A 16,466-nucleotide genomic window follows, 5' to 3' on the forward strand; every position below is an offset into this window, starting at 1 on the left:
CTCCCAACAGAGCTTATCTTAAATTTGTAGAGGACCTTTGCGGGAACCCCCTGAATCCCACAGGTGGTTTGCATCAGACGTTGGTTTATGACGGACAGAATTTGACTCTCTTTTGAGAAGAGCGTGTTTGCTTAACATTGTCTATAATTGCAAGTTAGGAGTTACCAAGAAAAACACAAAGTGTGGGAGAGAAATATAACATTAAAACTGTTTTTTGATATTTTATGGCAGGTTTTGTTCCTCTTAACGCCCCAACATGATATACTGTTGGCAGACAGAGATCCCAGTTAAATATGTGTTATATAGCTGATGAAAGGCTTGCTTTAAATTACTGTATACATCCTGTTAATGATGTTTCCACATCAGAGGTTTTTCTCAGTAAGTGGCAAGTTCAAGTAAATTTGCCTCAAGATATCTGTAAATATTTGAAACCATTTTCATATTTCATATTTGACAGGGGTGTAGGGAGCACAGTTTCCTCCTTGGTCATGTGTTCAGACCACAAGATTACACTGCAGTGCATGCAGCTTCATCTGCCAGCTAAGCAGTGCACCAATTAATCTCAGATATATCACATAAATGTATATTTTAGATACACCCTTAAAAATACATTGCATTTTTAAATGTTGTAAAACATATAAACACTATCAAAAATGAATGCTAGCATGCATTTAAAACAGACGTTTGTGGCACTCTTAATGAGCATTGTATTGTATACTCTGATTTATGAGGTCCCCTGATTTTCCACTTGCGTCACCAAACAGTTAACATTTTCACATAACTGCCTCAAAATTTGGTGCATTCTTCCTCAAGTATGAATCTTAAGTCTGGCAGTTCTATAAGCTCTCCTGGAACCATGATACGGTTCTATAAACTTTATAGAAATATTACTGTCCTTAAAATAAATGTAAGAAGTTTGGCAATTATCATGGTTTTAAAGATATATATTTTCCCATGTTCAAAGCAGTCACCTCAAGTTGCTTAAAGTCTTTACAGAGTAATACAAATCTGGAAAATATATATAATGTATAACTTCTGTAGGGTTTCCAATTTTCTCCTTAAAGAAGTGCACACGACATATAATTTACAGATGGATAAAGATTTCCGTATGCTGTAGTAGATGAAAATGCAGCCACATTTTAGTTGGACACCATATGTTTTAATATATATGTCAGCAAAATTTTCAACATATTTCTAAAGCTACAATCAATTAAAAATACGTGTCTTTAGTTGTGTTTTTAAAAAATAGGTTCATGTTTATCTTGTTAGCATAAAATTAATCTTTTCTCCTTTGTTTTGTCTTTTTTGTGTACAAAGGGGCGACCGTGGCTCAGGGGGTTGGGAATCGCATCTGTAACCGGAAGGTTGCCGGTTCGATCCCTGGGCTCTCTGTCCAGGTCGTTGTGTCCTTGGGCAAGACACTTTACCCTACTTGCCTACTGGTGTTGGCCAGAGGGGCCGATGGCGCGATATGGTAGCCTCACTTCTGTCAGTCTGCCCCAGGGCAACTGTGGCTACAACCGTAGCTGCCTCCACCAGTGTATGAATGTGAGAGTGAATGAATAGTGGTATTGTAAAGCGCTTTGGGTGCCTTGAAAAGCGCTATATAAATCCAATCCATTATTATCATTATTATTAAAGGCAGGGGAATGACCAGACCAGTTTATGGGCCATCTCTTTCACTCTTTTCTCTCACCAATTATTGGTATTCTCTGCAAGTTGTCTTACTGATGTCTGGAAATTGCTAAGATGGGTTGAACCCAGACCAAGCCCTCCGAAACTTCTGGGTGGTCAGTCTATCAGCAGACACCAACTATCTCCCTCAGCATCAATGTGACAGCAGAGCCCTAATCTATTTGGGAAGTTAACGCCATTATTGTCATTAGCCTCTAGAGGCCCTCTGAGGGTCAGAGTAGGTTATTTAGTTACTGAGGCAGACAGCCATGGTCCAAGGGGAAGGGTGAGGGGCATTGTGGATGCCTAATGTGGCTTCATGACTGGCGGCTACGTGACGATAGAAAGTTAGAAAGAACAAGCGAGAGTCTTGCTTCACAGTAACATGTGTGTGTTGCACGGCTTATTACTGTTGTTGCTATGTGGTGTCAAATGGAGTTGCTGACAGATGTTGGACTAGACTGAATGAAATTCTGATGTCTGAATCTAATATAGACCAGGCCTATCATTTACACCTAAACAAAGATGATTGCTGCGAATTTATGTGTGTATTTGCTTAAAGCTTGAAGCTTTTAAAGAGTCATCACAAGTATTTGAGCATGTGTGTCTGGTTTGACTATTTTATTATGCTCACATGTGTAAGTTATCAAGAGGAGAGGGCCTGACTAAACCAGTGATGGCTCTTAGCATGAATATCCTGTGAATCTATGTAGGAACACATTCCTTTTGTATACAATAAAAAAAAAACCCTGCTATGCTCAAAGAATTCCCCATATGTAAATAAGGTGACAACTGCCTATAAGTATAAGTAGTAAAACAAAGGAGAAGGTTGACAAGAACGATGCAATAAGATAATGGGGTATAAAGACATCTGGACATGGTACAGGCATGTCTCATATATCCCGGCAAAGAAACCAGCATCAGCCTTGCATTTCATCAAACCACCACTACCACCGCAAGCAATTTGTTCAGCATGGCTTATATCTCACTCTGTCTCTCTCCCCGTGGGAAAGACAACCAATTAAGCCACAGAGGGGAATGCAGAAAGCAAGAGCCAAAGAATGAGAGAAATGCAAACCGAAAGTGAAAGGGCTGGGGATAATACCGGCCGCATGCTAAATAACAATGGACAACTTAAGTCAGTGGGGCCACGTATTGACAGCCCTCAGACCAGCTAGATGTGCAGTTTTTTTTAAATCTTCATTCCTGTGTCACTGTAGAAGAAGTGGGAATGGTGTGGAAATCTGACTTTGGCAAAAACCTTTCCAAATTTTAAATGTGTGCCATGGTTTGTGGTCTGATATATACATATACAGAATGAAAGACCAGCATATCCTAAAGGCAATCAAATCCTCATAATGTACTCTAAACCACACACCATCACTTCTCTCTTACTCTCGCTAACACTCCAGTTGAATTCCATTCAGGTTTATTTATATAGCACCAAATCACAACAACAGCCACCTGGAGATACTTTATACTGTAAGGCCTTACAGTTACCACCGGGAACTCTGTGGACTGCCTTCTCTCATTCCTGATTATCAAAATGAATTGTTAAATTTAAACAGTAACCAGGGCAAGCAGTTACCATCATCCCCTGGATTAAAACACACCTCTCGTGCAAACCACAATAGCCATATTTCAAGTGACATATTTGATAGATTTTAGAAATTCACACTCCATGCTGATTCTATTCTGAATTTGTTATTCACTTAAATAAGGAGTTATGTTGATATTTTAGTGTTCAAAGTATATTTGCAGTGTATCAGCATATATATAAAATGTAATTATTCAGAAATGTCTCAGATTTCTGAATCATTTTGGAAACAGAGCCCTTAAATCTGGCTGACATAACTGAAAAAACTAGTTCAAAGTTGAAAAATGTTTCTATTTCATTGCTCTCTGTGCTGGACACCGCTTTTAATATGCCACAAATAACAGATTACCAGCATATACTGACCCGGCAAGTTTCAGTCAGGCTTTTATAATTTGCAAATTTTAGTTAACACTGAATAAAGTTCAACTTTTATCATCTTATTCTCTAGGTGGCAGTGTCAAAATTAACAAACTGGTATATGGAAAAAGGAATTTGAGCTGGACTACTTTAGTTATGTTAATTAATGCAGTAAATACTCTACATTACACAAGTATTTGTGGCAGTGGTTAAAAAGATAGATCCATATATCCACCAAAATTATTTAAAATATTCCTAAAGCCTTTACTGTGATTCTGTTTTACTTAGAAGATAAAATATCTACCTGTAGTGGATTTTACATGTTATTTTTTTCTTTGCCATTCTCTAGGGCGGTGGCTTTAATAATAATAAAAAAAAAAGTTATTTTTTTGAGGTCCCGGGGGCAAAACACTTTGATGAAGTGTGAGTGAGCTTTTGCACATTTTTTTCTCTGCTGCCATAGTATCAGAGAAAAACAATGATTACCCTCTTGAAACAGAATCAGAAACACATGCCTATCACAGTGTGCGATCTATGGCAATAAAGCTTTTGTGGCCATTGAACGCATGTAAATTGCATTAAGTCATCAAGAGAAGAATGGTTATATGCTACAAGGGCATACGCACTTGGGACTTGTGTTAGATCAAGGACTTTGAAAATTAGTAGTGAGGTATGTAGGCTTCTTACCTCTTCCAAGTGTATTCCCTTGTGTCTGATGAATTCCCCTCCTTCCCTCTGGGTCTGTCTCAAATCAGGTTTGGAGTTTCTCAGCTGCTTGACATTTGACTTTTTAACTTTAAAGTTGAAATTATAAAAAAAAAAATATATATATATATAACTTTTAACACCCAGCACGCCCCTGCGGGCGGTTTATCCTTCAAGCTCGGGTCCTCTACCAGAGGCCTGGGAGCTTGAGGGTCCTGCGCAGTATCTTAGCTGTTCCCAGGACTGCGCTCTTCTGGACAGAGATCTCCGATGTTGTTCCCGGAATCTGCTGGAGCCACTCGCCTAGCTTGGGAGTCACCGCACCTAGTGCTCCGATTACCATGGGGACCACCGTTACCTTCACCCTCCACATCCTCTCGAGCTCTTCTCTGAGCCCTTGGTATTTCTCCAGCTTCTCGTGTTCCTTCTTCCTGATATTGCTGTCATTCGGAACCGCTACATCGATCACTACGGCCGTCTTCTTCTGTTTGTCTACCACCACTATGTCCGGTTGGTTAGCCACCACCATTTTGTCCGTCTGTATCTGGAAGTCCCACAGGATCTTAGCTCGGTCATTCTCCACCACCCTTGGGGGCATCTCCCATTTTGACCTCGGGACTTCCAGATTATACTCGGCACAGCTGTTCCTGTACACTATGCCGGCCACTTGGTTATGGCGTTCCATGTATGCCTTGCCTGCTAGCATCTTGCACCCTGCTGTTATGTGCTGGATTGTCTCTGGGGCATCTTTACACAGCCTGCACCTGGGGTCTTGCCTGGTGTGATAGACCCCAGCCTCTATGGATCTTGTGCTCAGAGCTTGTTCTTGTGCTGCCATGATTAGTGCCTCTGTGCTGTCTTTCAGTCCAGCTTTGTCCAGCCACTGGTAGGATTTCTGGATATCAGCCACCTCCTCTATCTGCCGGTGGTACATACCGTGCAGGGGCCTGTCCTTCCATGATGGTTCCTCGTCTCCCTCCTCTTTCTTGGGTTTCTGCTGCCTGAGGTATTCACTGAGCACTCGGTCAGTTGGGGCCATCTTCCCAATGTATTCTTGGATGTTCGTTGTCTCATCCTGGACTGTGGTGCTGACACTCACCAGTCCCCGGCCCCCTTCCTTCCGCTTAGCGTACAGCCTCAGGGTGCTGGACTTGGGGTGAAACCCTCCATGCATGGTAAGGAGCTTTCTTGTCTTTATGTCAGTGGCTTCTATCTCCTCCTTTGGCCAGCCTATTACCCCAGCAGGGTACCTGATCACGGGCAGGGCGTACGTGTTGATGGCCCGGATCTTGTTCTTACCGTTCAGCTGACTCCTCAGGACTTGCCTGACCCTCTGCAGGTACTTGGTGGTTGCAGCTTTTCTAGCGGCCTCTTCATGGTTCCCATTCGCCTGCGGGATCCCCAAGTACTTGTAACTGTCCTCTATGTCTGCAATGTTGCCTTCTGGTAGTTCAATCCCCTCAGTTCTGACTACCTTCCCTCTCTTTGTTACCATCCGACTACACTTCTCCAGTCCGAACGACATTCCAATGTCATTGCTGTATAGCCTGGTAGTGTGGATCAGTGAATCGATGTCTCGTTCACTCGTGGCATACAGCTTGATGTCATCCATGTACAGGAGGTGGCTGACAACTGCTCCGTTCCGTAGTCGGTATCCGTAGCCAGTCTTGTTAATGATCTCACTGAGGGGGTTCAGGCCTATGCAGAACAGCAGTGGGGACAGAGCATCTCCTTGGTAGATCCCGCACTTGATGGTGACTTGTGCTATGGGCTTGGAGTTGGCCTCTAGTGTTGTACGCCACATCCCCATTGAGTTCCTGATGAAGGCTCTTAGGGTCCCATTGATCTTGTACAATTCTAGGCATTCCAGTATCCAGCTGTGGGGCATTGAGTCATAGGCCTTCTTGTAATCAATCCAGGCAGTGCACAGGTTGGTCAGTCTGGTCTTGCAGTCTCGGCTGATTGTTCTGTCTACCAGTAGCTGGTGTTTTGCGCCTCTGGTATTCTTGCCAATTCCTTTCTGTGTCCCGCTCATGTATTGACCCATGTGCCTGTTCATCTTAGCCGATATGATGCCTGACAGGAGCTTCCATGTAGTACTGAGGCAGGTTATTGGTCGGTAGTTGGAGGGGACCGGTCCCTTCTTGGGGTCCTTAGGGATCAGGACCGTCCGGCCTTCAGTTAGCCATTCCGGGTGTCTCTCGTTAACTAGCAGCTGGTTCATTTGTGCTGCCAGACGCTCGTGGAGTGCAGTCAGCTTCTTCAGCCAGTAGGCATGAACCATGTCGGGCCCTGGTGCTGTCCAACTCTTCATACTGGAGACCCTTTCTTGGATATCTGCCACTGTGATGGTTACTGGACCCTGTTCAGGGAGGTCGCTGTGGTCTGCCCTCAGATCCTCTAGCCACTGAGCATTGCCGTTATGGGTTGCATCCTTCTCCCATATGCTCTTCCAGTATTGCGCCGTCTCCAGCCTTGGTGGTGCTGTTCTCTTATTGTTCCCTTGCCACTGAGAGTACACCTTTGCTGGTTCTGTGGAGAACAGCTGGTTTATTCTCCTGCCTTCTATCTCTCTGGTGTACCTCCTCAAGCGGCTGGCCAAGGCTGTGAGTCTTTGCTTGGCAGTTTCCAAGGCCTCAGGTATGGACAGCTTGCTGTATTTCTTAGGCACCTTATTTGTCGCACCTTTCTGCAACTCCGTTAGTTGGCTAACCTCCCTCCGTGCTACTTTGATCTTGCCCTCTAGCCTCCTTCTCCATGGAGGGTACTGCCCCTTGTCGCTGTTCAACTTGTAGTCAAGCATCTCACTGATCACTGCTGCCGTATTGTAGATCAGGGGCCCGTTCTTCGTACGTCGCTCACTACATCCAAGATCAAATGACACATCCAAGACCAAACCATCGCGCTAACCGTGAGCTCGCTAATCCGGTTCCCCGAACACACCTGTTGTTGACGATTAGTACAGCTGGACGCAGTAATGTGACATCACTGGGTGTCGTAAAAGGGGCTACGCATCGATAGTAGAAACATTGATCGGCAACCCGCTGATTGGTCGGCGAAAATGTCGAAGGGGTGCGCTCGGTATTTTCCGGCAGCAGAGCAAGAACTCTTGATTGAGGGATTTCAGGAGTTTCAGAGTTTAATTAAAACGCAAGGGAACACTGCAAAGGCTGCAAAAGCAAGGAGAGAGGGCTGGCAGAAAGTTGCTGACAAATTAAACTCGTAAGTAATTCAATAATAACAATAATAATGGAGTGGGTTTATATAGCGCTTTTCAAGGCACTGTCGAGCGCAGATCCACTGAGCGCTCCACACAGACAGCATAGTCAGAAGGAAGAGCACAGGGCAAGCTAGCGAGACAGAAGTTAAGCTCTCCTTGCAACAGGCAAATTGAACCTCATTCAGATCTGGCGTTTGGAATTATTTTGGTTTTCATGTGACGTATGACCCTGAAGGTAAGCGAGTCATGGACTAAAGTAAAACAGTATGTTGGATGTGCCATGCAATGCTCAATTACATTGGTGTGAACTAGTGTGTTAGCGCAGTTAGCTCGTTAACGTGTTGGCCGTCTAGCCCCATGCACGGAGCGATCGGCGGTAGCTCGTTAACGGAGATTTGCCGTGTTGTGGCGTTAAGGTCATTTCAACGAGATTAACCTGAAAGCACTAGTGGGAACACAACGAATATGACTGCACATTTACACCGACATCATCCTAGTGCAAAGACAAAAACAACAAGCATGCTACTAACTTTAGCCGAGTCATTTAGACAGCTGTTAGCACATGATTCTCCTTATGCTGCTGAGAATATAGCCCAGAAGAAGCGGATAGTATAGCTTTTATTTTGGAAAGAGCCATTTCTCTGTAATAAACTCTCTTTTTCCAAAGATGAGTGATTCCTCAATCAGATACAGGGCTTGCAATATCGCTAGCCCGACGTCCCAGAGCTAGCGATTTTTTCAGTCGGGCTACCAAAATCTATCTCTTCCCTGCCCGTCGGGCTATTGTAGGAAAAATATATGTCAATGCTTTTGCATTCTTTCAGAAATGTAGCTGGGTAATTATGTCATTGGCATCGGTGAGCCACTGTCAATATGTGACATATTGAAGTCGCGTTTGAATTTGCGCTTGTTTTTTTGCTTTCACTTTGCAATCGTGCGAACTGTGTATAGAGAGCGACAGCACTGATCTGTGAGTGATGATAATTTGTGCACCAATTCCTCTGACATCGTCTTATTAATCGTTAGCTTACTATGCAAACATGACAAGTGAAATCTCCCGCAGCAAGCTTAAACATGTGAGAGGTTGATCGCGCAGAGAATCGCTGAGCTTATGTGAGTGCGCGTGTAAAAGCATTTCAGTTCTGCTGAGCCAAATAAGACAGGTCAGGGTGAAGAAGTGACAGCCAAATAAAAGCTTACCACAAAACGGAGAAGTTATGACAAATCAGACTATAAGGCAAAAAGAAAGTGCAGCTTTATGGTTTCATGGACAAAATAATTTCTGTGGCTGCAATATGACGAGCTAAATAACCAGGGCTGCACATAAGTGGTCCGCAGGTGCGCATTCGCTGTCAAAATAAAAAACGCGCACAAGGGTTAGGGTTAAATTTAAAAACTGTACTTTTGAGTTAAAATATATATTTATAATTTTAATAAATGACAAATTAAAAATGCATGAACATTTTTTTTGTATCGAAAAAATATCGAACCGTGACACCAAAGTATCGAACCGAACCGAACCGTGAATTTTGTGTATCGTTGCACCCCTAATATATATATATATATATATATATATATATATATATATATATATATAGTTTCAAGCTGAAAAGGTTTTATCACCAGGGGTTATAGCAACAAAACATCAAGTAAGAAAATTTAGCATAAATTATCATAGCAAATGAGTTTGGAAAATTGTGTAACTGTATCTGAGCAGCAGTGATTTTTGTTTTTATTTAGCCTTGCTAGACTGGATGGGTGGTGGTTGTTGACTATGATGAAGTCTCATTGCTTTTTAAATAAATGTAGAGCAGTTCATGATTAACACAGACAAAATAAATAAACTTCTGGAGCGGGTGTCCAGTGCTTAACACCCTAAAAAATTAATGCTTACACTGTAACTCATTTTGGTTATTTGGCAACAGAGTGACACATACTGACGTCTATAATTAGTTGGATAAAGACACGGTGTTCGTAGTTTTGTCTCTGGACACGACCACAGTGGATTTTAAATCCAACAATCAATATATGATTGAAGTGCAGACTTTCAGCTTTTACATTACAGACATTTTTATACACAGTTTTTATACACAGTTTCCCAATTTCAAAGACTCCAAACTGGACAATTGACTGGCAAGCAGTTTTGTGGCAAGATGAGGTCTGTTTATTTGTTGTTTCATGACAGATGAAGCAGACATTAATATCTAAAGTTTATATTTAATAGTTTTTATATGTAATTTTAAATGTGAGCCCCAAATGTCAGCGAATGAGGCCAACATTAGGCTGAAGAGGGAAAAAAAAAACTTAATAGAAGGACATCAAAAATTTTACAAGTCACCAAATCAACAGCCAGCGAGTTCACTGGAGAGCTCAGCTACACCAAAAGCACAGAAAGTGATCATCTTGATCAGATGAGACCAAGATTAAGTTGTACTGAAGAGAATGGAGCATGGAGAAGGAAAAGAATTGCTCATGATCCAAAGCATACAACATCATTTGTTAAACAAGGTGAACGCAGTGTCACTAGTGTTTATTGATGATGTTACTGCTGGTGGAAGGAGCCGGATCAATTCTGAAGTGTGCAGGGCTACACTCTGATTCAGCCAAATCCTGCAAAACTGATCACACAGCGCTTCTTAGTCCAAATGGATGATATTCCAAAGCATACTGCAGAAGCAACCCAAGTTTGTCAAGGCAAAAATATATATATTATTCGAGTAAATCACCTGATCTCTGGCCATTATTGCATGTTATAGATTAAGTGATTTCCATCTGATTGCATTCTGTTCTTATTCACACAGCAACCTGTCTTCTTCAGAAGTGTTTTCTCACTGTGTTAGGCGAGAAAAAGCATCCAGATTTTCATTTTTGTGTGTGTGTGAAATTACTTAATGAACCTTGTAGTCTGATGTCCTTTTCCCTCCAATTGTTCTAACATGTCTTTTTTTCCCTCCTTCCTTCTGCTCAGGGATGCTGGTAGTGATCGTACTACTTCTTATAGCCATTATAGTGATTGCTGCGTGGCCTGTGTGATGAAGACAGCAGTGATCATGGACCCGTGTCGGACAGCAACAATGAAAGTCTGGAGCAGAATTTAATCAGCAGTGACATCAAACAGACAGACCCTCATTTAAGCAGATTTACCATACTTGTTCTTCACATTAAGACACAGGTCATTTTGGGCTATCTAATAAAGGAGAAGTGGGGAAAACCCCACAGACAAATGTTTTTATCCAGTATGTCACTCTTGGGTTTAAGGGTATATGTAACCTTTCAAAAGACATTTACTTTCTTTTTTTGTGGGTGTAAATTGTTTAATAGATATTCAAATGTCTTACTAATAAATTAGTAAATCATCAAACTCTTAAATTATTTGGAGATTTGTAAGCATTTTGAAAAAGGTTTATTTTACTGCCTGAACTGTGAGAATGTTGACCTAACAGTAGGACCTCCCGCAGGCAACGGGGACTTTTCTTTCATAAGCCTGTCTGTGGTTGGGCTGAGGTTTGCACTGGATACAGTAATTCCGCAAGCTTTGCAATATTCACACTCACTTATATTTACCCATTTATTACTGTAGCAGCTGTAATGTTATCATTTTGTTTGGATTTTGTAATGTTTATAGAATAGCTCATAGCCAAAACAAACAGCTCGGCTGTGTTACTAACATGGCTCTTTTCCTTCCCTGTAAATCAATTCAGCTTGTAATTTCTAATAAATGACATTTCCATTTTATAGAGCCTGGACTCCTGTCTGCGTTTACGCTCACGCCTCACTCTGAAGTGTTTTGTAACATGATCTTTAGGTAGTGTGGACCTTTGGCAAAGTTTTAACACACTAGTACTACTTTAATTCATTCCATTGTGTATTTTTTCCCCTACTACATTTATAATGATACTGCAACCAGTTAACAGGGATAAACTGAATACATTAAATTCTGTAGACTTACAATTTAAAAAAAAAAAAAAAAAGCAACAGAGGCAAATGATTTTTCAATGTAACAAGAGTTTATTTATTCTGAAAATCTGAATTTAGTTCTACCAGATTGGTGTGTTCAGTAGTTATTATTTCCTTCTTTTAATAACAACGATCTAAATAACCACAAACAAGTAAAAAAAAAAAAAGACAATAAAATCCACAATGTCTTGTGTCATTAAATATATTCATATATAATAACCATAATATATTAGTAGGCATTGTAAAACATTGCAAAAGACTTTGCAATGGTGAAAACAACATTTACAATTCATAGTATGAACACAAAGCAATGCTTTGATGTGTATGTGTATAGCGTTTCATCTGGAAGCTTGTCAAACCATTGCTCAGGAGACGGATGTCAAAGTTACAGCTAGAAGCTATGGAGACCAGAGTCGTGTCATTTTGGATTACACTGTGCCAAATAAAAATAGTTAAAAAAAAAAAAAAAGAACTTGACACATAACATTGTTGGTTTAACAATGAAATGCAGTACCGTGCAAAAATTTTGTGTATATGTCAGAATATTGTGATTATCAGTTTTGGAGAATTCAAGAAGGCGCCATCATGTAGCAGCATGTTGGGTATCGATAACAAATATTAAACTGATTGAACAATAAAAAAAATGTCAATATTGACTAGTACAGTCATTTTCTGTATCACAGTTCAATATGCTCAATTTGTCATCATCTAGGATTTTTACTATAAGTAAAATTACAAAATTGAGGATGTTTCCAAGATACTGGTATCAAATCTTTATCTCCTTTTTATGAAAGTTTGAAAGTTTCTTGTCTATCCCTCTTTACACTCACTTGAGCGTTAGAAATTAAATGTAACTTTAGTGAGACAACAATCGCCCATTTAACATGATGTTTTATTGTCTCACAAACATACTGCTCACGGTGTTGTGATTTGGCCTCAAAAGATAAAAAGTTCATGATAAATCAAATACACTTTGGGCTTTTTACAAACCTGAGCATTTTTATCCATGCATTCCTTGGAGAAATCCAAACTGAACTGCACACAAAGTGGTTTGAATCAAGCAGCGACAAGTTATTGTAATGCACCCCATTTGTCCCTTTGCAAGTATTGACATGAAGAGAATTAACATGGCAGGCATTTTCTTACTGATTCGTTTCTTTTACTGAGCGTACAGTCGTGCATTGTGTTTGCAAAAGAGTGTGCCCTGTAAATGAGTTTATATGCAATCCCACCACACTGCAGGAAGTGCTACAGACGAATACAAGCTGTGAGGTGGATTCTAAAAGTAAATTTAGGTAAGCGTGTTGAGCACTTTCTTAAGGCGCAATAAGCTTCAGTTTTTCATCACTATAGGGATTATTTTCTCTGCCACGTAAGGTAAGAAATTTGTTTCATTGTATCCACTCTGTGCTTTCTACAACCTGAAGATCTTTCAGATCATCTTTTCAGATTTAGTGGTAGTAACAGGCAGGGGGTCAGTTGCAACATTTTTCTCCCTTTGTCCTACTCATACCCATTGTTGAAGATTTTGACATACTGTGGCGAGCTTTCCATAAGTTGGTTTAAAAGAACACATGTCTGAAGAGGTAAATCATATAAATATTTGCATTGTTGCACTTGCGTCATACTATTTGTCTTTGTCAATATCCTCTGAGAACATGCAGTACCAGCAGCTGCAGTGCTGCACTTTCACCCGCACAATTTTAACATTGCATCCATTTTACACAACAACAGACATTGGGTAACTTTCACAGTTCTGATCATTTGTGGCAGAGCAAGCATTGCTGATGAAAGGAAAAACAAACAAGATTTCACATCCCAAATGCCCTTTGGGGTTGCGTTAGGCAGGGCTTTCGGCATAAAACCGAATCAAACCTCCAAAGCTCCCCACTGTGGTGACGCCTCATGACAGGAAGGAAGCGGTTGAGGGTAGTTTCTTATTAATGTCTATTAGGAACAACTCAGGATTTTATGAACATTTTTGTAAAGAGGTTATCAATAAAATGTAGCTGGCTTCTTATTCCCAAGTCACTTGTTAAAGCTTCTATTTTTTTGTGACACAAAGTATATCACAGTTACTGTAACTACTAAAGGTAAAATCAGTGATTTAAATGTTTTTTTCCCTCAGAAATTGAACATTAGTACAGTACCACAAGCAGCACTATTTAGTGAACATTACAATCTCACATGCAGGTTTAGGCAAATGCTTAACTGTGAAATCTGAGGGGCACTGGTTGAAGTAACAAGGACGCTCAGGATTGATTAGATTGAAAATAAAAGTCAATACTGTCATAGATTCTTTTCTGTCACTTGCATGTTGTAAAACTGTAAAAGTCCTGACAGATGAAAATGTAAGACATGCAATTTAGTGTTGCTTGAATTGCATAATATAACTAAATTCAGACAGGAAAGGAATGGCAAGTCTTTCACAGCTAAATGTGTGCATTTCTGTGGCTTAGAAACAATAGCATTTATGGCACAAATCTCAATAAAGGAACTACATATCACTTCCTCAATTGCCACTCAACAGTGAAATCTTTTGTTGAAACAAGCTCACTTCTTAGCGAATAATACAATTTTCCAAGACAACATGCAGAGGCAAAGTTGCAGCGGTAGGTAAGTGGCTTTCTGTCATTTTTGCAACAGCGGAAAATGTCCATAAAATTCAAACATAAAATATAAGGATTTCATATTGGGATAATGAGAACAAAACAAATAATGATATATACTGGTAATAGGTGCAAATCCACAAGAGAAAGGAATCTCAAAGTAAAATAAACCAAATCTGCCAGGTGAGCTCCTTCAACAAAAGTTCGACTGAAAAAAACATATCATCCTAAATAATTCTCTTCATGCTTCTACACAAAAAAGCAGCGACATAAACAGTCTCTTTTCTGTCCATGGTCCTCTGTCTGTCACTCTTCCATTCTTTTTATTTATTTATTTATTTATTTTTTAATATTTGCCAGCTCAGCTTTTTTTCTTGAAATCATCTCCCTCTTCAGAATCGTCTCCATCTCATCCTGCTTATGGCTTCTTGCACTTGCCTTTCTTCTCGCGCTGCTGGAACTTCCTGAGCCTGCGCGCCCATGTGTCCCTCCACTGGATAACCAGGCTACCTTTATCTGCCACTACTCCACCCTGGCCAGGGGAGTCCTCATCATTTCCCAGCAGCAAGTACTTCTTCCCAGGCTTGATCTTTGGACACTTGCAGGCCACGTCTTTGGCACGGACCCACAGAAACTGGTCCCCACGGCGGATGCGGCTCTCTCCCTGCTTGTAGACGGAGATGATGTTGACAGTAAATTTCCACCACTCACCGGATTTGTCCGCTTTCAGGATGTGCACTTGGACAGCTGCAAAGAAAAGTTGGGAAGCAAAAGACGTGACACGTGATTTCCTTTTACTGGATTCAACAAACATGCAAAAGCGTGTGACTGGTAAAGTTTAGTTTCTCTGTAAGGCTAAAAGTCTGCAGCAGAGTTGTGTGAGGCTGTAACTGGGCACGCTAGTTTTTGAGGCTACTATGATTGAATATATCATTTTCATCACAGATACAAGCATGTAGATGCCACATTCGGTTTCTGCGTTGCATCTTTGCTACTGCGATTTTTCTCAGGTGTGTTTGGATAGACTAAAAGTTCTTTTAACACTTTTACAGTTACATACATATATCAAGTTTATGCATTCAAGTACATTTAATTTGACATTTTACAAGAGGTAGTCTGTTTTTAAGGTGACTGCATGTTAAGTGGCCACACTGAATTAAGCTAATACTAGCCTAAAGGTAGCTTCAGGTAAGCGGTTGGGTATAAAAATCTGCATTTCAAACTTAACTAAATATGCTGTATCATTGCCACAGTTTTTGCATTTGTAACAAAGTAAGCCAGTTACGAATTTGTTGTAAATGGTAGTGAGTTGATGATTTTTCAAGTATATAAAGATCTCTGCCTTCAGAGATCGGGTCAAACCCAGACAGGTTCTTTCTGTTTGGAATTTTTATGTTTTTAAATTTTCTCTAGGAGCTTCTCGGTTTCTCCTCCCATCAAAAAACATGCCAGGTTAATCTTGTGTATCATTTTAAGACATCAATTTGGACGTTTGGTTCCTGCTGTCCAATGCATGCTAAGATTTACAAATCAGAGGTTGATTGACAAGCTCAAAGTCCATGACGACAGTAGGCCAGCAATAAGAGGCTTGCATGTCTGTAAATTTTTCTTTAAAGCAAATCATCCAGCAGATTTTTCACTAAGAGACATTGCGGTAGACCGACTGGCATTGCCTTCCCTACAGCTATGCAGCTAGCATTCCAAAAACACTCAAAACTGTGGCTTTACCTTCTAATTTTAACAGTCCTTCCAAGCCAAAGTTTTTGCTTAAACAATTTAGTCTACAGATTGTTTTGGTCAAATCACTATGTCACTGGATATTTATTGAGCTAATCTCCTGCTTGCATGAGATATGCAGACATTTTTATTATTTTAATGAAGGCCTGGATTTTGTTTCAGTTTCCTATATCAGTCTTACCAAAGAGTAATGATGTCACAAAAGGGGGAAAGGGTTAGCCCATGATGCACATTAGGGATTATGTCACAAAATCCAGAGCTCTGACATTTCCAAGGCTGGAAGATCAAACCTCAGTATCCCCAAGTGTTTTAGATTTAAGAAGGTTTTGTTGATTTGCATTATTGCAGCAGAGGAAATCTTGGCATTTGAGTGCATTACAGCATTCTTGCATTGCCTCACCAAGGAAATATTTGTTCTTTTTGTATTTTTATTTTCAAAAGGGCTTTACATTGTGACTAAAAGTGCATATCAGACTAATAAGACATTGAATAGGTTGCAGAAACACAGTTTTAATTCTTTAAAGAAGGTCAAATATGATGTGTACAAATCTAAATGGTGACAAATCAACTGAAATTGATTGAAAAGCAAGTACTGAATTGATAAAAGGAG

At 40.4% G+C, this 16,466-nt stretch overlaps 2 protein-coding genes across 2 annotated transcripts in view; one reads left to right on the plus strand and one right to left on the minus strand.

The window, feature by feature from the left end:
• The window catches only part of stx8 (syntaxin 8), a 54,484-nt gene extending 43,196 nt beyond the window's left edge, over positions 1-11,288 (plus strand). Inside the window, exon 8 of the mRNA XM_085410209.1 lies at positions 10,522-11,288. Within this exon, the coding sequence (XP_085266335.1) occupies positions 10,522-10,586 (65 nt within the window). The 3' untranslated portion in view covers positions 10,587-11,288. The remainder of the gene's footprint in view (positions 1-10,521) is intronic.
• A 252-nt stretch (positions 11,289-11,540) lies between these two features.
• ntn1a (netrin 1a) overlaps positions 11,541-16,466 on the minus strand; it is a 57,215-nt gene continuing 52,289 nt past the window's right edge. Inside the window, exon 7 of the mRNA XM_085410208.1 lies at positions 11,541-14,866. Within this exon, the coding sequence (XP_085266334.1) occupies positions 14,538-14,866 (329 nt within the window). The 3' untranslated portion in view covers positions 11,541-14,537. The remainder of the gene's footprint in view (positions 14,867-16,466) is intronic.

Source organism: Rhamphochromis longiceps, linkage group LG6, assembly GCF_057381845.1.
Source record: "Rhamphochromis longiceps isolate RC_006_pf linkage group LG6, R_longiceps_female_GT1.1, whole genome shotgun sequence".
NCBI classification, from domain to species: Eukaryota; Metazoa; Chordata; class Actinopteri; order Cichliformes; family Cichlidae; genus Rhamphochromis; species Rhamphochromis longiceps.